The sequence below is a fragment of the Peromyscus eremicus genome, chromosome 4, assembly GCF_949786415.1.
Source record: "Peromyscus eremicus chromosome 4, PerEre_H2_v1, whole genome shotgun sequence".
NCBI classification, from domain to species: domain Eukaryota; kingdom Metazoa; phylum Chordata; class Mammalia; order Rodentia; family Cricetidae; genus Peromyscus; species Peromyscus eremicus.
Window position 1 is genome coordinate 17,386,039 of NC_081419.1, and position 22,512 is coordinate 17,408,550.

General features: G+C 39.2%; 1 protein-coding gene and 1 long non-coding RNA gene across 17 annotated transcripts in view; one reads left to right on the plus strand and one right to left on the minus strand.

Annotated features, from left to right (window-relative positions):
* Positions 1 to 22,512, plus strand: part of LOC131909083 (sperm motility kinase X-like) — a 263,007-nt gene that overhangs the window by 17,379 nt on the left and 223,116 nt on the right. For 10 of the 16 annotated variants that reach the window (XM_059260367.1, XM_059260370.1, XM_059260372.1 and 7 more), the window contains exons 1-2: positions 13,818 to 13,979; positions 16,158 to 18,268. In XM_059260367.1, the coding sequence (XP_059116350.1) occupies positions 16,191 to 18,268 (2,078 nt within the window). In that variant the 5' untranslated portion in view covers positions 13,818 to 13,979; positions 16,158 to 16,190. Of the gene's footprint in view, positions 1 to 13,817; positions 13,980 to 16,157; positions 18,269 to 22,512 lie in introns of those variants that run through there. The other 6 variants (XM_059260377.1, XM_059260379.1, XM_059260378.1 and 3 more) reach the window with 2 other exon arrangements.
* On the minus strand, positions 6,598 to 14,494 carry LOC131909096 (uncharacterized). Its single transcript, XR_009378745.1, has 3 exons — positions 13,384 to 14,494; positions 13,017 to 13,110; positions 6,598 to 6,710 (listed from the first exon to the last, which is right to left on the minus strand). It is a non-coding gene; the product is annotated as an uncharacterized LOC131909096 (long non-coding RNA).

The following is a 22,512-nucleotide window of genomic DNA, read 5'->3' on the forward strand; positions in this document are numbered from 1 at the left end:
GATTCCATTATAAGAGATCCATTTTGATAGACCTCATTAGAGACATGCTAGAGTTATAGGTCCATCGAAGACAGAAAGAGATGTAAACAAGCACACAAGTGAAAGAAAAACCTCACTAAGCAATCAGAGGCATGAATCTCCTAAAATATGCATTGAAGTCTAGGAAGAAACTACATTTAAACAGAATTGTTAAACCTACATAAAGAACAGCCAGCTTGTGCAATGTCAGAAGAACAAGAAACCACTAAGTCATTTCCTGCCCTTTTTTCTGTGCAAATATGGACATTTCAGAATCTACTTGCAGTAAGATAAGGAGAAATCTACTCCTAGGCTCCAAATCCAAGAACATATAAAAAAAAGGAAAGAAAGAAAAAAAGAGAGGGAATGAAAGGAAGGAAGGAAGGAAGGAAGGAAGGAAGGAAGGAATCATCCACTATGATTTACTAGGCTTCCTCCCAGAGATGCAGGAATAGTTCTATGTAAATTGATAAATATCTCCAACCCATAAACAAACTGAAAGACAAAAGAACAGAAGATCATCTCATTAGATGCAGAAAAGTCCTTTGACGAAATCCAACACACCTTCATGATAAAAAGTCTTAGAGAGACTAAGGATGCAAGACACATTGTAAACATATTAAAGGTAGTTTATAGCAAGTCTATAGCCAGCATTAAATTAAATGGAGAGAAACTCAAAGCCATTCCACTACAATCAGGAAAAAGACAAGGCTGACAACCCTCTTCATAGCTATTCAGTATAGTACTTAAAGTCTTAGATAGAACAATGAAACAACTGAAGGAGATCAAGAGGATACAATTTGGAAGGGAAGAATTCAAAGTTTCTTATTTGCAGGTGATATGATAATATACATAAGTGACCCCAAGAATTCCACCACAGAACTCTAACAGCTGATAAACAATTTCCAAGTAGCTGGACACAAAATTAACTCACAAAAATCAGTAACCCTCCTATGTACAAATGACAAACGGATTAAGAAAGAAATCAAGGAAACAACAGTTTTCACAATAGCCTCAAATAATGTGAAACATCTTGGTTAGGGTTACTAACTCTAGTCAAGCAAGTAAAAGACTTTTATTTATTTATTTAGTTATTTATTTAGTTATTTATTTATTTATTTTGGGTTTTCGAGACAGGGTTTCTCTGTGTAGCTTTGCGCCTTTCCTGGAACTCACTTGGTAGCCCAGGCTGGCCTCGAACTCACAGAGATCTGCCGGCCTCTGCCTCCCAAGTGCTGGGATTAAAGGCATGCGCCACCACCGCCCGGCTAAGTGAAAGACTTTTGTGATAAGAACTTAAAGTCTTTGAAGAAAGAAATTGAGGAAGATATCAGAAGATGGAAAGATCTTCCGTGCTCATGGATTGGTAAACTAGCCATCTTATCAAAACAAATGCAAACTACAAGTTCAGTGAAATATCCATCAAAATTCCAATAGAATTTTTTACAGATTTTCAAAGGATAAATTTCAACTTCATGTGAAAACACCAACAACCCAGGATAGCTGTGAAATCCTAAATAATAAAAGGACTTTTGGAGGAATCACAACCCTTGATTTCAAGTTGTACTATAAATCTAGAGTAATTAAAAAAAAAAGTATGGTATGGTGAAAAAAAAGACAGTCATATTGATCAATGGAATTGAATTGATGACCTAGACGTAAATCCACACACCTATGAACACCTGATTTTTTATAAAGAAGCCAGAGTCACACATTGGAAAATGACAGCATCTTCAACAAATGGTTGGGCGAATTGGATGGCTACATTTAGAAGAATGAAAATATGTCCATGTTTAGAACCCTGAACAAAATTCAAGTACAAATGAAAACTGATACCCTGAACCTGATAGAAGAGAAAGTAGGGAATAACTTTTGAATTCATTGGCACAGGGTAAGACTTCAGGGTAGTACACAAGTATTATAGGCACTAAGGTTAACAATTAAAAAAAGGGACTTCAGGAAGCCAAAAATTTCTGTAAGGCATAAGACACCATCATTTGGACAAAGAAGTAGCCTACAGGATGGGAGAAGATTTTTACCAACTCCACATCCAATAGAAGACTAATATCCAAAATATATAGAGAATTCAAGAAACTAGATAACAAAAAACCAAATAATCCAATTTTAAAATGGGGTACATATCCAAGCTGAGAAATATCAATAATGGAAACTTGAATGGCTCAGAAACACTCAAAGAAATGTTTAATATCCTGAGTAATATCAGGGAAATGCAAATAAAAACTACTTTGAAATTCCATTTTACCATTTTCAAATGGCTAAGATCAATAACACAAGTGACAGCTCATGCTGGTGAGGATGTGAAATAAGAGAACACTCACATATTGCTGGTAGGGCTTCAGTCTTGTTCAGGGACTATGGAAATCAATATGGCGATTCCTCAGGAAGCTGGAAATCAATCTACCTCAAGATCCAACCATGCCACTATTGGACATATACCCAAAAGACACTTCATCCTACCACAAAGACACTTACTCAGTCATGTTCATTACTTTTCTCTTCATAATAGAAGAAGCTGGAAACAACCTAGATATTCCTCAACAGAAGAATTGATAACAAAAATGTAATATATTTACACAATTGAGAGTTACTTAGCTTAGAACAAAATGGCATAATGAAATTTGCAGGCAAGTGGATTGTACTAGAAAAATTCTTCCCGAGTGTGGTTACCTAGACCTAGAAAGATAAATCTGGTATGTATTCACCTATATGTGGATATTAGGCATTAAATAAATGACAATCAACCTACAATCCATAGACCCAGAAAGGTTAGGTATAGAGGAAGTGATTGGGGTGTGTGGCACATGGATCTCTCTGGGTGGGAGAAATAGAATAGATATTAGAGGTGAGTTGGGGACAGGTGGGTATAGAAATGGAAGGACCAGATAGGGAGTGGGAGAGGAGATAGGGTTGAGGAAGGCAATGTGGAGAGAGGCAGATGCTTATGGGAGACATTCCAGGAATGATATAGAAATCCAGTGAAGTCAAAACTTCATAAATATATGAAGACGATCCTCATGAGGTCTCCTAATAATAAAGGATGTTTTCTTAGTCATTGATGGGAGAGGGCCCAGCCCATATTGGGAGAGGGCCCAGCCCATCTTGGGAGGTGCCATCTCGAGGCTGTTGGTGCTGGGTTCTATAAGAAAGCCTAAGAAACCAGTTGAGTTTAACAATAATGAGCAAGCCAGTAAGCAGAACCCCTCCACAGAGTCTGTATTTGCTCCTGCCTCTAGGTCCCTGCTCTGTTTGAGTTCCTGCCTTGGCTTTCTTCAGTTATGGACTGCAATATTGACGTGTAAGCCAAACAAATCCTTTCCTTTATAATTTGCATTTGGTCATGGTATTTCATTGCAGCAATAGAAACCATAAGACAGCCAAATAAACAAAATTGAGGAATTTTTCTCAGTGAGTGCCTTGCAAGAAATAGTAAAATAAATTATTTTAAATAATAAAATAAAATTAAATATGTCAAAAATGAATTTGTATTTTTTTTAAAAAAAGAGTGTTTTTGGATACAGTAAGTGAAGCAAAATAACATATTTTTCATTATTTGATGTTCATTTATATAACTGACAGTATTCAAACAACAGAAAATGTGCAACAGATAACCATTTTAAAATATGATATATAGTCTAAAAGAAGATGGAAAATAGATTCAAATATGACATTAAAGCCAAAGAAAGTGGAGAAAGAGTGAGGCATAATAAAAAAAAAAAGGAAAAAAGAAACAGTAACAGCAAATGGGAGAAAAGTTGCCATAACAAAGCATTCCTCACTCAAAGCATGTAGAGCAGGATTTTTTGTATTTTCAGTCCTAGCAGTCAAAATTCAAAATGACCAAATATGCAGAAATAGAAGACTGGGCAATAAATTGTTGAAGAATCATGAAAAGGTACTATTTAGTAGTTATGTAAGTAAAGCACTAAATTGTGCAAGTCCAATCACAAACATTCCTCCATCAAAAAGGCACCAGAAACTTCTTATACTAGGGTTAATTTATATGAAAGTTTAAAGCTCTTAATACTGACTTGTACTGTGTAAAAACTGTAAGTTCTGTCCATCAGCAATTGTCTAGAAAGCAATATATTATTTCTGTGAAATACCACTGTATCTTGATAGGAGAGCACCCATATTTTAATATTTATAGAACAGAATTTAAGGTCTGTGAAATTTACTTAAATAAATTCTCTTTAAGAAAGAAAGCACAACAAGACAGACATCAACTTCTCTTACAGATTGTACAAATTTCATGGATGTTATTGGCTCACTGGGTCATGAGATTGACCTATTTATTTCAGGAGATTCTTAATGAAGTAATAAAACTAAATACTAAATAAAAATTACTAGTCTCTTTCTTTTTATAGCTTTTTCTTGTGTTGTTTATTTTGTGTTTATTTGAGATATTCTACTGACAATTTTTTTTAACTTTACTCAAAATGAATTCAATACTTTGAAGCAAACATGATGTTTTTATACCATAATACTCTGTTCACCAGTGTTCATATATTTAAATTACTTTTGGAGGTACACATAGCATTAATAATATCAAATTCAGAAAACTAGGCAGAAATAAGGGAGGCTTTTTGAAAAGAATTCTAGACACTAACATCAGAAGGACAGAACTGGTCCCAACAACAGGCATGCTATTTTAAAAAAGATAAACCGTGCTGCTTTGGTGCTAAATTCGGGACATTGGTTAACAAGCTTAGCACATTTACTATCATATAAATGAAGCTAAGGTGTAATTTGAAATTCCTGTGGCATTGTGACCCGATTAGATGATAAGTATAAGACTTTTGTTAAAGAATTTCAGAGCAAGTGGACAGCAAACAAAAACTACTAATTTATTCTAATATCTCTCCATGTTGGCAATAGCTTAATAACAATGATTGTCAGGTCAGATCATATTCAGTTTTCATGTTCTGAAGAATGTAAAATGTAATCCTTAAATTAATTAAGGAGATTAAATCAGATCAAAGTTAAAATGAAATTCTGACTGTGCAAATCTGTGGTACTTATGAGTCAGTTTCTCTGAGCATTGCTTGGCTGGGGTAGAAGTCAGCCATGTAAGCATCATTCAGATTGTGTCTCCATGGTGATACTATCATCAAAGACCTGAGAAGAAAGCAAATTTGGTATGTCTTATGTTTGCCCTGTTCTCACCATTGTAAAATCATTGTTCCCCTTTAGCAAATTTGAAGGAGAATGATGAAATAATTGTATGTTATTATTGTGAAATAACAAATGCAGGTCACTACTTTGTAGAAAAGGATTTAGATACCAGTGAATTTCATATCATAGTGATGGGTCATGCAAAAAATTCTACATTCTGAAATAAAACATCTAATGGAAGATGGAAGCAGGGTCACAGGGATAGACTAGCTCACTGGTCAGCTGAACTTGAGTATATTTACATGAACTAGGAGCTAAGTTTTCCTCAATAAAAAAAAGCATCAAATTTTCTTCCATAAAAAGAAGAGGAGCCCTGTGGTGATGGTGCATGCCTTAATCCCAGCACTCTGCAGGCAGAGACAGGTGGATCTCTGTGAGTTTGAGGCAAGCCTGATCTATAAATTGAGTTCCACAGAGAAACCCTGTCTCAAAAAACCAAATGAAAGAAAAAGAAATAAAAGGAGGACACACAGACCATAATAAACTATTGCATAATATGAAAACAACATCCCATTTAATTTTCAACCAGGTAGTTAGCTTTAAAAACACATTAAATAGTCTCAAAATGTCTAAAAATTATTTGCAATTTCCTGTCACCAGTTATTCAAATAAAAACTGACTATAGCTTAGCAGTCTCTGGAAAAATAATGATTTCACATAACTGTTAAACTCCACGGGGCCCCCTTTAATGTTTCACAGCTCTTCCATGGAAAAATACACAGATTAACATAGTTACATGTGAGTCTTCATCCAAGTCCCAATGATTCTGCCCTTATATGTATTTATTGTTATGATACTGCCACTCATCCAAAATAAAAGACAAAAGTCAGAGGTGGGACAGTTAGGGCATGAGTTTGTTTTTTCTTCCTGCTTTCCTCATCTTCAAAGCTGCCCACACTTCCAGTCCTCTTGGAGACTACAATCCAATCAGCATTGGAAACCCCGAGTCCAGCCAACCAGACCAATGGGACTGAACATCTGTAGCCCTTGCATTTGGCTGCCTATAAGTACATGAGGCTTATGAATTACACACTTCCCCCCTATAGAATGCAAATTTCTACAAGTATCAGACAGATAATGGGGATTCAAAGGGAAATTTCTGAAGATGCCAACAACAATAATGAATTAAGATACTAATTAAGCCTTGGATAAATCAGATGCTGGAATGCAATTATCCTCACCCCATATTTACCTTACCTATTTGGTCATATATTTGAAATAAATGAAGTCAGATAACTATACTTTGAAGCAAAAATATTTTCAGACATGATTCCTGTCTCTCCGAAACATATCCCTAATGTCTGCACACATAGACTGTCTCAGTGTCCTAGCTGATATAAAAGTAGAAGGCTATGACCGTAAATTCAGCTCAGTAGAAGCTAGCCCTGATTTCTCACAACATTGTTTTTAATTGCTAAGTGTATTATTAATTCTTGGGATAATGTGCTATTTTCTGAGGTGAAACATTCATGTCTTTCATCTTCACTTTCTCTTCATCCCTTAGAAGAAGGAGAATAAATGTAAGTATTAATGACAGGCATTGAGATGCATGAGAGATGCAATTAATGTTCAGTTTGAGTTACTGTAAAACTACTAAATTGTCAATTACTGTCCTTTTCTTCAAAGTAAGACAATTTAAGGCATTTCTGTTTAAGAAATAAAATACAAGGCTGGGTCATATCTCAATAGCACAGCATTTGTCTTGTATGTACAAAGTTTGCTTTGATCTACATCAGAAAAAGAAAAAAAATAAAATTAACAAAAATACATTTTTGGAGTTAGCATTTTCTAAAGAGTCATTGAAAGCAAGGCAGACATGTCTAGGAAAGCAATAGTATTAATGATCTCTGATTGAAGAAGCAAGAAGGCCAGGGAAGAGAAAGACAGCTCCAACAGAAACAATAACAGCAAAAAATGAGCACTTCATGAAAATGGGAAGTGCTCTTATATATAAGGAACCTTGGCATACAATTTAAATACTGCTCACATGTTTCTAAAATTAATTTTCTTAGTAAATCATATTACTTCACTACCTAACAAGGATCTCTTTATTTGTAGCAACTTAAAATAGAAACATTGTGTTCTTATAGAATTAGATTAAATTTATTTTGTTTGTATGAGTGTAAATTTATTTCACTTTGTATGAGTGTAAATTTTCCAATAATTTACTGGAAAAATATCTAAATTACAATTTAGTGGGAAAGGTTCTCTAATTTGAAGAGGTTTACGAAATGTCTTTTGAGCCAGGCTTGACTTGCTGCCGTGATGCAGTGGACACTGCCGAAGGATTACCCTCCTGGGAATGATTATGACCGATACAAAGGACTCTCTGCTGGTGCTCTCCTTCTCAAACACTGCTAATATAATCTTTGGAAACTTTTATACCCTTTTTAGTTTGTTCCTAATATTACAATACAAATCAATGAAACAAATTCATTTTTTAAGTTTCCTTGGAGTTTTATTTTAATTAGTTGATTAATTAACTTTAGATATAATTATGGGTGTGCTAATAGAGATCAAACCAAGAGCCACACAGTAGGTAAATACCTTACCACTGAACTATATCCTCAGTCCTGTGTGGAATTCAATTTATTTTTAAATAACAAGATAAAATAAGATAAAATGTAACACATCAGATTATGATAAAACAAACAGAAAGAAAATTGCTTAAGGAAATATATAAGAATCAGAGACCCAATCTATGGCATATTCAGGAACCCCATAAAAACAATAAGCAAGAGGCCATAATATATACACAAAAGACCTGTAGCATAAAAAGAGAAAAGAAAAAATATACAAATAAATCAAAATTCAAGAATAATAAGATAATTAAAAAAGAAAAAGAAAATCCATGACATGACATAATGACACAAGGAACTTCCAAAGATACCACTGATTTTGTTTTTTATTGGCCACCTACTTCTGGGGAAGCAGCCTACTCTTAAGAGTACTTTGCTTTTCTAGTGAAATTCCCTTGGAGAAAACTAAATTTTCATTTGAAAGATGTTATCAACTGCAGACACCTTCTGGGTTAGGGATGGAAGCTTGTGTCCATTTCTCCTTTCAATTATGGGACCCCATCTGGTACAGATCTATGCGGGCACCCTGGATGCTGTCTCTGTCTCCATGAGTTCATATTTGCTTTAATTATTTTGTTTTCTTGGTGCCCTCTGTACCTAATGCATTTTACACTCTTTCTGGCTCTTCTTCAGAGGAGTTCCCTGAGATCTGAGGAGAGGGATCTGATGGAGGCTTCCCTTTTAGGGATGAGAGTTTCAGGATCTCCTTTCTCTACATAATGCTTGGTTGTGGGTCTCTGTATTTGTTCTCATCAGCTACAGAAGGAAGCTTCTCTAATGATGACTGAGCAAGGCACTGATATGTAAGTATAGCAGAATGTCATTAGGAATCACTTTATTGCTACGTTTTTATTATTTAGAGAAGAGGTATTTGGTTTTACTCTAGGTCCTTGGGCAATCTTGTCTAAGGTTCTCAGTCATCTAAGCAGTGTTGGGTACAGTTTCCTTCTAGTAGAGGAGGCCTTAAGTCAAATCAGATATTGGTTGGTTACTTGACAAGCTGTGCCCCACCATTGCCCTAGCATATCTTGCAGGTAGGACATTAGTAAGTCAAAGGTTTTGTGGTTGTGTTAATTGTTTCATTTCTCATTAGTATTGTGGAGAGTATCTTTCTGTACCAAAGACTCCTGCACATAGGAGTTGAGGTTCTATGTATGTTGACTCCTCCATGGTCACTGAGTTGTGTAGGTGCTATCTTCACCAATGTGGCCTTGCCATAAGTTTGTGGAGAGCAACCTGTAGTCTTGGCAACATCCTGGGTTGTTTGGAGATATTTTTTTATTTTTATAATTTTTTATTTAAAAAAAAGATTTTCTTTCCTTTTACATACCAACCTGTTCCCCCTCCCTCTTCTTTTCTCGCTCCCCCTATCTACTCCCATCCTTTCCTCATAGAGAGTAAGGCCTCCCGTAGGTAGTCAACACAGGCTGTTATACCATGTTGGGGCTAGACCTAGACCCTCCCTCCTGCATCAAGGCCAAGTAAGGCATTATATCAAGGGAATGGGGTCTAAAATCCAAGTTTGTGTACTTGGGATAAGTCATGGTCCCATTGCCAGGGGACCAACAAACACATCCACATCAAGCCACACAATTTTCACACAATTTTCACATTCGGAGGGCCTACTTCCATCCCAGGCAGGTTCCCCAACTGTCAATCTAGAGGCTATGAGCTTCCATTAGCTTGGGTCAGCAATTTCTGTGGTTTTTCCCATCATGATTCTCACTACCCCCCCCCCCCCCCGCTCTTATAATCTTATAATCCTTCCTCCCTCTCTTCAAGTAAACTCCAGGATCTTGGCCAAGTGCTTGGCTATGGGTCTCTGCTTCTGCTTCCATCAGTTACTGGATGTAGGTCCTATAACGACAATTAGGGTAGATACCAATCTGAGTGGAGGGAAAGCTTAGTTAAAGAACCCTCTCCACCATTGCTATGAGTCTTAAATGGGGACAATCTATGACTTCCCAGGGTTTTCCCTAGCTGCAAATTTCTCCCCATCCCCTTAATGGTACTCTCTGTCAAGGTATCTCTTTAATTGCTCTCTCTCCCTGTCTTGGCTCCATGTTCCCACCTCCCATCCCCTCCTATACCCTCCCCTCTATTCCCCTATTCTCAGTTTGCCCACGAGATCTTAACCCTTTTTCCTTCCTGAGGCAATCTATATCTGTCTCTCTTAGTGTCCTCCTCTTTACCTAGCCTCTCTGGGGTTGTGGATTGTAGGCTGGTTATCAATTGCTTTGCTTCTAACATTCACTTATGAGTGAGTACATACCATGTTTGTCTTTCTGGGTCAGGGTTACCTCGTTCAGGATGATTTTTTTCTAGTTCCATCCACTTGCCTACAAATTTCATAATGACATTTATTTTTACTGCTGCATAATACTCCATTGTGCAAATGTACTACACTTTTTTATCCATTCTTCTGTGGAAGCACATCTAGGTTGTTTCCAGGTTCTGGCTGTTATGAATAATGCTGCTATGAACATAGTTGAGTAAATGTCCTCTTGGCATGGTTGGGAAACTTTTGGGTATATGCCCAGAAGTGGTATTGCTAGGTCTTGAGGAAGGTGGATTCCCACTTTTCTGAGATACTGCCACACTGATTTCCAGAGTAGCTGTACAAGATTGTATTCCCACCAGCAGTGGAGGAGTGTTCCCCTTTCTCCACATCGTCTCCAATATAAGCTGTCTTCTGTATTTTTTAGCTTAGCCATTCTGACAGGCATAAGATGGTATCTCAGAGTCATTTTGATTTGTGTTTCTCTGATTGTTTTTTTTTTTTTTTTTTTTTTTTTTTTTTTTTTGGTTTTTTCGAGACAGGGTTTCTCTGTGTAGCTTTGCGCCTTTCCTGGGACTCACTTGGTAGCCCAGGCTGGCCTCGAACTCACAGAGATCCGCCTGCCTCTGCCTCCCGAGTGCTGGGATTAAAGGCGTGCGCCACCACTGCCCGGCTTTTTTTTTTTTTTTTTTTAAAGATTTATTTATTTATTATGAATACAGTATTCTGCCTGCATGTATGACTGCAGGCCAGAAGAGGGCACCAGATCTCGTTACAGATGGTTGGGAGCCACCATGTGGTTGCTGAGAATAGAACTCAGGACCTCTGGAAGAGCAGTCGGAGCTCTTAACCACTGAGCCATCTCTCCAGCCCTTCTCTGATTGTTAAGGATGTTGAATATTTCCTTAAATGTCTTTCAGCCATTTGAGATTTGTCTGTTGAGAATTCTCTGTTTAGCTCTGTAGCCCATTTTTTAATTGTATTATTTGATATGTTGCGGTCTAGTTTCTTGAGTTCTATACATATTTTAGAGATCAGCCCTCTATCTGATGTGGGGTTGATAAAGATCTTTTACCATTCTGTAAGCTGCCTTTTTATCTTATTGACAATGTCCTTTGCCTTACAGAAGTTTCTCAGTGTCAAGAGGTCCTGTTTATTAATTGTTGCTCTCAGTGTCTGTGCTACTGGTGTCATATTTAAGAAGTGGTCTCCTGTGTCAATGCATTCAAGGCTATTTCCCACTTTCTCTTCTATGATATTCAGTGTAACTGGATTTATGTTGAGGTCTTTGATCCATTTGGACTTGAGTTTTGTTCATGGTGATATGGATCTATTTGCATTCTTCTACATGTAGATATCCAGTTATGCCAGTACCATGTGTTGAAGATGCTTTCTTTTTTCCATTGGATAAATTTGACTTCTTTGTCAAAAATTAGGTGTTCATAGGTGTGTGGTTTAACATTAGTGTCTTCAATTTGATTCCATTGATCAATGTGTCTGTTTTTATGCCAATACCAAGCTGTTTTTATTATTATAGCTCTACAGTAGAGCTTGAAGTCAGGGATGGTGATGCCTCTGGAAGTTTCTTCATTGTAAAAGATTGTTTTGGCTACCCTGGGTTTTTTGTTTTTCCATATGATGTTGAGTATTGTTCTTTCAAGGTCTATGAAGAACTGCATCGGGATTTTGATTGGGATTGCACTGAATCTGTAGATTGCTTTCAGTAGGATTGCCATTTTTAATATGTTGATCCCATCTGTCCATGAATATGGGAGATCTTTCCATTTTCTGATATCTTATTCAATTTCTTTCTTCAGAGATTTTAAGTTCTTGTCATGCAGGTCTTTCACTTGTTTGGTTAGAGTTACCCCAAGGTATTTTATATTATTTGTGGCTATTGAAAAGGATGATGTTTCTCTAATTTCTTTCTCAGCCTATTTATCATTTGTATGTTAGAGGGGTACTTTTTTTTTTTTTTTTTAGTTAATCTTGTATCCTACCACATTACTGAAAGTGTGTATCAGCTGTAGGAGTTCCGTGGTGGAATATTTGGGGTCACTTATATAGACTATCATATCATCTGCAAATAGTGAAAGTTTGACTTCTTCCTTCCCAATTTGTATCCCCTTAATCTCCTTTTGTTATCTTATTGCTTTAGCTAGAACTTCAAGTACTATATTGAATAGTTATGGAGAGAGTGGGCAGCCTTGCTTTAGGTCCCTCTATGCAATATTTCCCCTTTTGTGGCATCCTTTGCTCAGCATTTTACTTTTTCATATTACCCACATTGACATAAATGGCAGGATCTGATACTGTTTGTGATGCTTTAATAGGCAGTTAGAACCTAACTCAACAGCCCCCACTGCCTCACCCAAAATGGTCAGTTTCAGAAAAGGAAGACAATGATGTTATAAAACATAGTGGTCTGTCCTCTTAACTATTCAAATAAGAGGCCACACAAATGGCCCAAGAGATAAGGTCAGATAAAATTTCTTTCTTTTTTTTTTTTTTTTTTTTTTTTTTGGTTTTTCAAGACAAGGTTTCTCTGTGTAGCTTTGCGCCTTTCCTGGGACTCACTTGGTAGCCCAGGCTGGCCTTGAACTCACAGAGATCCGCCTGCCTCTGCCTCCCGAGTGCTGGGATTAAAGGCGTGCACCACCACCGCCCAGCCAGATAAAATTTCTTAATTGCTGTAAAAATGGACCCCATTCACTGTAATGCAAGGGACTCTCTCAGAATTCACCTGCTGTGTGTCTGCCTAAAGTGCCTATTATTCATTAAAACTTTCATATCAATCTGGCCAGGCAAATATTTTACCCTACTCCTCTGGCTCTCATCTCAACATGACAACTTTAATAACAGGCATGTCCTCAGACCTTACATAAGGAATTTCTAGTTTGGCTTTGAGATCCTGCCAGATGTCAGTCAGGAGAAATGTAATGACTCACCTCAGGCAGGTCACGTCTACTGATGACCAGCTCTAGTTTGTGGGTTATCATGTTAGAACACGTGTCCCTCCAAATCCATGTTGGATTTTCATTTCTAAAGCAATGATAATATTGAGAGTTGGGGCCTTTGGAAGTACCAACCCAGGAGGTTCACCATCATGACAGAATGTGTCACCTATAGAACAGGGCCTGAAAGAGAGTACAGTCCTTCCCAGGATCATGTGAGAACATATAACAAACTTCCATGTTAGAACAAGAAAGCAGCCCTCATATATCCCAAAATACACCTCATGCATTCCAAATATCATAATCTTAACATATCTACCCAATAAAACAGAGCTTCAGGGGCCCATGTTTTCACTGTTACCATTTCTGTTGTTACTACTGTTAAAGTGGAGCCAGTCCTTCCTAGGGTTTGCTTGTGAAATGTCCCATGTAGACACTTCTGTGTTTGAACTCATGCTCTCCAGCAGGTAATGCTGTCTTGGGAAGTTGTGGTCTAGCTTTAGCAGGTGGGGTCTAGCTCCAGGAAGCAGTTTGTTAGCCTGGTATTGGAGGTGGAGTGACCACCAGTACAGTGTAAGCAGCCACATGCTAACACCAACTACTCTTGCCACCATGCTTTCCATGTTCTCACAGAATGTGAGCCCAAACAAACCTTCCTTATGTTACTTTCTGTGGGGCACTTGGTAGCAGTGACTGCAGAGTAGCTAACACAGGCCTTTGACAGGAGTGTGCCCATCCCTCATTGGTCCATGGCTTGCTCTGACCTCACAAGGAGCCACTGTGAGGAATGACTGACACCTGTGCATATAACACACTGCCTAGGGCTGGGTTTTGTCCTTCTAGTACAGAGAGCTGTTAGGTGGTGATCTGTGGGACTTGGATGTTGGTAAAAGTTTTGGACCTGGATATCGGTGAAGTTTTGGACTCGGATGCTGGTGACTTCTTGTACTTGACAGAGTGAGTTTTTCTCTCACTTTGCTGGTTGTGCTTTGGGGGTATTGGTTTTCATTTTTCCTTTTATTTCTTGTATTTTATGTTTCTGGTTTTAGAAGTTAGTTTTTACATATTTTAAATTTTCTTTGTTAACTATCTTCCATTTTTTTTCTAACTACTCATTTTCTTTGTCTCTTTTTACTTTATAAAGATTTTGTTAGTAAATATTTAGCATAAAAAGTAAAAAATATTCACTATAACATTTCTGTATATGCACATAATGTTTGATAATATTCACCTACTTTACATACTTACCCCCCTCCTCTTTACCCTTCACATCCCTAATATCCCCTTTTACTATCAGGTCCCCTCCCCAAACTGAGATCCAAGACTTGAAAACAAATGTCATTGTGGGACTGGCCTGTTATACACAACACCATGATTTCCAGGTCCATGCGTTTTTCCCCTGAAAAATGACAATTTCACTCTTTTCGGCTGAGTATATGATTCTTGCCCTTCTGTTTCTGCACAGCATTGCTAATCAGTTGGCATATTTGCAGCCCTACATGACCGGGTGAACCCATCTTCATCATGAAGTATGATCCTTATAAGTGCTGTTGAAGTTTGTGTAAAGTATTAAGTACTCTAAGGACTGTTGCATCTGTGTTCACCAAGGATGTTAATTATACCTTTCTCTTGTTACTGTATCCACCTGGTTTTGGTACCTAAGTAATACAGGCTCCTAGGATGAGTCTGGAAGCATCCTTCCCTTTTCATTTCATAGAATCATCTGAGAAGCATTGGTATCTTGGTGATATTTTGTTTATGCTCTAACAAAGCTTTCCTGAAGATCATTAAGACAAAGAAGCCAGTAACTAGAGAGACTTCTTAACTCTAGCCATCCTCAGACTAAAAGTGTGCAACATTCTGTCTCCAGGAATCCTCAGACTGAATGCAATGAGCTCCTGTCTCCTCCCACCTCTCTCTGCCCAGCCATTTCCCTTCTTGTCTCCACCTTTCTAGTACTGGGATTAAAGGTGTGAGCCATCAACACCTGGCCTCTATGGCTAACTAGTGGCTTAGCTCTGCACTCTGATCTTCAGAGGTCTGATAGAAATCACCAATGAGTTTGTCTGATCCTGGAGTTTTTTTGTTTGTTTGTTTGTTTGTTTTTGTCAAGAGATTATTTTAAATTACTATTTCGATTTTGTTGCTTTTTTTCTGTTTTAAATTAGTTCTTTGAGAATTTCATACAATATATTTTGGTCATGTTTATCCCTTCCTCCAATTCCTCCCAGATCTTCCATACTCCCTTTCCTACCACCCATATTTGTGTCTTTTTGTTTTGTTTTTCACCATCAAGTACAGTTTCTGTTGTCCTTATACTCTTGGATATATGGCCTTCCACTGGAGAGTGGTCGGTCCCACCTACCAGGGGCCACACCCTTAAATGTGTTCTCCCTCTCCTGGAATCTATCAGTTGTCAATAGTTCGTCAGGGGTGTGACTTCTTGTCCCACCTCCCCTCTTCATGCAGAGATTTTTGTCTGGAGTGAGCTTAAGCAGGTCACAATGCTGTAAAGTCAGATGGGCAACTGCCCTGCTTTGTCCAGAAAACAGTTTGTATTGTCATCCACTGCCTCTGACTCTGACAGTCTTTCAATTTAGGTGTTTTATATCTTCTCAGTTGAGTTTTGGTAGCTAATGTGTGTCTAGAAGTTTATTCTAGATTTTTCCAATTCACTGGAACATTTTAAAAACATTCCCTAGTGATTGTCTAGATGTCTGGATTTCAGTTGTATCTCTGGTAATACCATGTTATTTTGTCTCCCATATTATTAACTTGTATCTTAAAGTTTTCTATTAGTTTCTTATTTTGTCTCTAATATTATTAACTTGTATCTTAAATTTTCCTATTCGTTATTTTGGCTAAGATTACATCAGTTACATTTATTCTTAAAATAATCAAGTCTTTGTTACATTGGTCTTTGTATTATTTTAGTTTCCATTTTATCAATTTCTGCTCTGGACTTGAGCATTTCTTCTATTTCTCTTGGGTTTGGCTTGTTCTTGTTGTCCTATGACCATGACATGCATCATTAGGTTATTTTGGACAACCATCTTTTTTTTAACCGCGGGAATTTATAGCTATAAATGTTTCTCCTAGACCTGCTTTTAATTAATTTTTATCTTGCATCACTAGTTGGTCTTGGTACGAGCATTTATATCGACAAAGATGAGGAAGTGGGAAATGGCTCAAGGCAACACCCTACAGTACAACTCCTTTGACGAAGAGGCTTTAACAGAACACTATCAAATCCTAAAGACCCTTGGTCGGGGAGCATTTGGAGAAGTAAAATTGGCTAGCCATCTACTCACCCAGACAAAGGTAGCAGTAAAAGTTCTCCCAAAAAGCTCAAAGAACATCTTCATCAAATCAGAAATTGAAATAATGAAATCTCTAGACCATCCCAATATCATTAAACTTCTTCACATAATCGACACCACAAAAAACACTTACCTGGTTATGGAACATGCCATAGGCGGAGAGCTGATGGCCAGGATTGTGGAGTTTGGCTACCTACCTGAGGACGAGTCCCGTAAGGTATTTAAACAGATGGTGTGTGCCCTTCAGTATTGTCACAGGAAAGGGATTGCTCACAGGGATCTAAAGCCTGAAAATATTTTAGTGGACGGCAAAGGAAATATAAAACTCAGTGATTTTGGGCTGGGCACCAAGCTTCCCATGGGGCAGAAGCTAGCATATTTCTGTGGGACCCTTCCTTATTGCGCCCCAGAACTCTTTGAAGGTGGAGGCTACGATGGCCGAGCAATCGACATCTGGAGTTTGGGAGTTGTACTCTACTTTATGTCTACAGGGTGCCTCCCTTTCAAGGGAACTACCTTTGGAATACTAAAGGACAAAATCTTGGCAGGAAAGTACCCCGTTAATTTCAAGCTGTCGCCAGAGCTTTGGGATGTTATTGCTAAGTTGTTAACCGTAAATCCTGGAGAAAGACCAAGAATAGGTGACGTTGTGGACTTTCAATGGCTGAAGCATGGCAATGAAGGTTCTCCCAATCCCTTTAGAGAGAACAATGAGGACAGCTACCCAGACCCCACTGTGATGGTCATCATGGGCGTCATGGGTTATAAGCAAGGAGAGATAATGGAAGCTTTACGGGAGAAGAAGTTTGATCAAGTGATGGCCACCTACTTGATTCTTAGGCAGCAGTCACCCTGGGAAGATGACATTATAAAACATCTTCAGTCCAAGCAGTCTGCTGGAACCTTGAACCTTACAGGCCTTCCCACAATACCTAAAGTGACTATAAAGAGGGGATCTAGTGTCCCTATCCTTCCCACTTCTTCCATTTTGCCCACTCTACCTGAGAGTCCCGAGAATGACAAAAAGGGGAAAACGAGGTACAGTATGCCTCCCACCGTGAACTGCCCTGACAAGAAAACAGCCCCAGTTCACAGAATCTGCCCCCAGCGTGTACATGAGGCTAATTTCATGAACAGCGCCCAGGGGGATTCAGAGAGCACTATTAACACCTCCGATGAAATATGTACCACAGTCTCTTCAGCACTGGAAACTTATTCCAGCAAGTTATCCTGGAATGTGTCCAAAGCTGGCCCTAACAAATCAAAGAGCAAGGCGTCTTCACAGGATGTTTTATCTCATCACACCCCAATGGAGGAAGTTCAGTGCCAAGACGTCAACATACCAGGTGAAATTATTGGCTCATCTCTCCCACAAACCTCACCTCAGGAGGACCTCAGAGGACAGCCCCACAGCATGTCTACTGCTGGTCGGAGAGGTGAAAGGACTAGCTCATCTCTCTCACAAACCGCACCTCAGGAGGACCTCAGAGGACAGCCCCACAGAGTGGCTACAGCTAGTCGGAGAGGTGAAAGGACCAGGTCATCTCTCCTACAAACTGCACCTCAGGAGGACCTCAGAGGACAGCCCCACAGTGTGGCTACAGCTGTTTCAAAGAACAACATGACCTCACAAGGTAGATCAACTCCATTCTCCAGCAAGGAGGCCCAGGATGAGGGTCTGATTGTACAAGAAAAAGACCTCAGCCCATCCTCCCCAGAAACATCCCAGGGACACCTCAGTGGCCGGTGCCAGACTGCACCCAGAGCCCCCTTTAGAAAGCAGATTTGGAAGAGCCTACAGAGCAGGATTATAAAAGGCCTGAGAAGTTTATGCTGCTGCATACCAACAGAAAAGAGGGAGCGCCTAGGCTGCAACAAAATCCTGCCTGTGACCTTAGAGGACCATGGAGGGAGCCAAGGTAACAGGTAGGTGGAGAGGCTCCAATGCACTTTTCTATCTAGGCCTTTTTTTTTTTTTTTTTTTTTTTTTTTAATGATCTTTTCTTTAAAGAAAAAATATTTATTTACTATATGTGTGTGGAAGTTAACTTGCAGGAGTCAGTTCTGTCTTTACACCATGTGGGTCCTAGGGAATGAATTAAGGTCCCCAGGCTTAAGGTCAAGTACCTTTACTCAGTACGCTGTTTCCTGGACTAAATGCTATGCTTTTAAATAAAAAGATTATAGGAATAGGTGATACTATATTATCACACCAGAAAGCAAATCCCACAGTATCCTTCCTGAGAAACTTGACCTAGATGTAGATAGACAGCAGAGGATAGTAGCCTGAGGCTGGGCAAGGGTGAGGAGAAGGGTGGGTAAAGAGCAATGGGGCAGGCACTCAGGAGGAATCAGACTGCACAGGGCCAGCATGTGGGAGCCCGTTCTCGGGTTTCTCGTGGCTTTACCCAGCAGGTCCGAATAGAGGATGATTAGACCACGGGCCTAAGTGCAGGTGTCTGGGATGGTCTGCACTTGGCTGTGCTGGGGGCGGAGGTCTCTTGCTCCACCCCTTGGCGTCTCTATAAAAACCCTGGGGCAGAGACAGTCGGGGCCCGTTGGAATAGGTTCCAGGCCCTCTCGAGGCTATCCTTTATTTTCTATCTGTTTATCTCCGCGATATTCTCTGCAATAAATCCTTCTATCTAATATTTCCTGCTGCTCGCACTCAAGAAAACTCTGGGAACTGTGGGGGTGGTTGGGTAAACGCCCCACAGAATGGCGCCATGAACAGGGACTAAAGAAAAAAGAAAGGGACTAAAGAAAAAGGGGACTAAAAAAGAAGGGGGGACTAAAGACAAAGTAATAGGGACTAAAGATAAAGGAAAATAATAGTTTTATTACAGAGTTTTTGGCGAAAGTGCTGAGTTCAGCCCTGCCAGTGGATGAGGCATGCCGGTGTTATGGAAAATATATATTTTTTATATATATTGAGAGGCAGGGGTTTTATCCTCGAGAGAAAAGGAAAGTGGACTGGAAGGATGTCCAATGCTGCAGCGAAATTCTCTTCTGTCAAAATTTTCTATCTTCTATCCCTTTCTCAATTTCTATCTGTGAAAAATAAGTATAAGGCATAGGGTAGTAATATAGTTTAGGAAAAACTTAGAAGTGTAAGATTGTGTAGAAAAAAATAGGCAACTAGACAGAAAAACTCGTCAATTTTCTAACTTTGGGGGCTATGAACGCAAACTGGGAAAAAAATATCTTTCTTTGGGCTTTTTGGGTAGTAAAAAAGCTCTTCTTTGAGCTTATGGGGAAGAAAAAGTTTCCTATGGAAGCTTTTGACCTGGGGACAGCTGAAATGCTAAGTCCAAGCGGCAAGAGAAAGTGATTTCTCCCTGAGGCAAAAATGGGGGTGTAAAAAGCCAAAAAGTTTAAAGTTGGGAAGTTTTGGGAAAAGTTGGTTTTTCTCTCGGAAAAAATCTTTCTCTTAAACTAAAAGCTTTTCTTGGAAAACTTGGGAAAATCTCTCTAAAAAACCTCCATCTTTCTCAAAAGCTCTCAAACTTAAAAACTAAAGCCTTTAACTTTCTCTCAAAAGGGCAAAAATTAGAATCACCTGAAGATATTAGTATGGGGACCACCTGTGATTAGCTCTAAGGGAAAACAACAAACGTCTTAAGATGGCAAAACCTCTCCAAGTTCTCTTTCAAGCTTTAAAAATCCTCCGTGCAATGCAGGAGGCAGGGACAAGTTCCTAAAAACCTCTTCTAAGCTCTGTCTCTTCAAGCTAGTAAAAGACAGTCGGTCAGAGTACCCTGAGGGAAACGCTTGGGAGAGTGTGGGTAAAGAGCTACAGAGAGCCCAAAAGGGCGGGAAACTTTACCTGAGAAAAGAAAAAAAGCCAAGCTTTTCAGTTACAGCCGAGCTGAGGCATCAAGGGTTTTGTTTCTGAGTGAGCGTCTTTGAAAAGGTGCTCCTAATTGTCCTAATGCAAAGATCCCCTGAAGCATGCAAACTGTTAGCATTGTATCCTCACTTCTGACCAAAAACCCAGAGGCGACTGGCCAGCGTCTCTGAGTTGGGGTGCATTTTGGGGATACTAGGATTCCTGCAGTGGTAAACTTCCTGGAGCACAGAGCTGAGGCAGGAAGGTGCAGGACCCAGGGGAAGATTGCCAATGAACAAAACTAAAGCCAGTGGGAACGGCACAGTTGTCCACTTTCCTACAAGTCCCGGGTTGATAGGTCCACAGCTGCAAAAAAATCTGAGAAAAAGCTTTCCTATCAGAGTAAGGACCTTTCTGGGAAAACAGTAAAGCTGAACTGTGTCTGAAGCAGTTGTGCTACTGAGTCAGAACGCTGTCTGGGGAAAGAGCCCAGCCAGGGCAGAACAGAACTATCCAGGAGTAAAGCTTTCTTTTCTGTCAGAAAACACCTCTTTGAGAAAAGCTTTGTTTCAACTGACTCCCCTGAGATGAGGGAGTGTAGCCCTGAGGGGTGATTGCCTCTGGAATAAGCTCTGTCCTTGAGCACCCAGACAAGCAAACGCAACCCACTGGGGGACTGGGCCAGGTGAAGGTCTGATAAGGCAAAACACCTGTCCTAATGGGAGTTTAGAAATGGCAAAAACCTCCCTTGTTAGATTTTCAGTCCGTACGCAAACCACACAGACCCTGAAAACAGAAACGGACAAAAAGCCCCTCCCTACCTTCAGTAGCAGGGAAAGCCGCCACTGTAGTATTGGAAACTGTTTCTGGGGTAGAGGGGATAAACTTGAGACCAAACTGGGAACTGTCTGGGAGAAAGACTCTGAAGAAACAGAAGGGACAGAATCCTCCCCAGAAAATGCATGACCTGTGAAAAGCTGCTAGAATTTGAGGCAGATTTTGGAGAAAAAAAAGCCCCTACTTCCAAGGGCAGCTAGCAGAGGAACAGAGCCGCAGACAGATACCTGAAGCTCTGCATCTGGGGAAGGGAGGAACAAGCAAAATGAGATAAATCAGTGGGAGAAAATCTCTCCGAAAGAGCTATGGAAAAGCTGTAGTGCGTGATCTTGTTTTTCACTGACTGGCTAAGACAAACACAAGCCCCTAGGAAAGTTGCTATCAGAAATGCCAGCCTCAATGCCGGCTAACGAGGCAGGTGTGGTTCTGATTTGGGGCCAGTGTCGGATGAAGGAGAAACACCTGTTAAAGCCAGTTGAGGCGAGAATAGAAATCTCCCAACGTGCCATAACTGAAAATGTAAAATGCCTGTTCAAATCTCCCGTTGCAAAAGCAAAAAACTTTGTTCAAACCTCCCGGGCAAGAATTTGTAAGCAAGTCTGGTAAAAAAAGAACCAGTTGACTCTCAGACCCAAAAAGAACTATGGGGAATGACTGATATAAGGGAAATGATATAAAGAAAATGATATATGGGACTGATATTATTATGGACTGATATAAGGGAAATGCATTCTGGGAAAGGTAGTTTTTTCTGCTAAAGATGGCGACATTGCCCTGAAACACTTTTGTCAGCTCGAAAATACGTTCATGGTAAACTTTAAAATACAGCTTTTAAAAGAATAAGGAGGAAAATCATTTAAGAGTTTAAGTGTCAGTTCCAATGAAACATTGAAAGGATACGGAACTAGGCACTTCGCGGTTTGTGGGTTGGTAAAATGCCTTATTTACCCTAATAGCTGTGCAAAGTTTTTACGGTAGTTGGATGACAGAAAGCTACCTATAAGAGCAAACAAGCCACTTTAAAATCCTTAAAACAAGGGAGAGCAGTTTATACACTGAACGTTGTCTTAGATATGAAAAAACTTATGTGAAATTAAAAATTATTTACCTCTTGAACAAACAGCCTGCAATGAGTGATTCCTTTGCAAATCTAATTAAGGGGATAAGAAACAAGCATTCAAAAAGAAATGACTTGCTTTATAGATGGGAAACAAACTTCAGAAAAATTTGTCTTAAAAAGCTTCACCTGAAAGTTCCTTATAAGAAATCAATGCTAAATATCACAGCTGCTAATAACATCAGGAGTTAAAGCTAATGAAATGAAAATACTAAATCCTGGAAATGCTTTTTCTCAAAGTAAGCTAATGAAGGATATGTTTCATGAAAGAACATTTATGTTCTTGACTCCTTTGAATAGTAACAGTTTTGGTTAAAATACTGGAACTAACAACAATCCAGTCAAAATGTTTCAATAAATCCAAGACACTATTCACAAAAGAAAGCT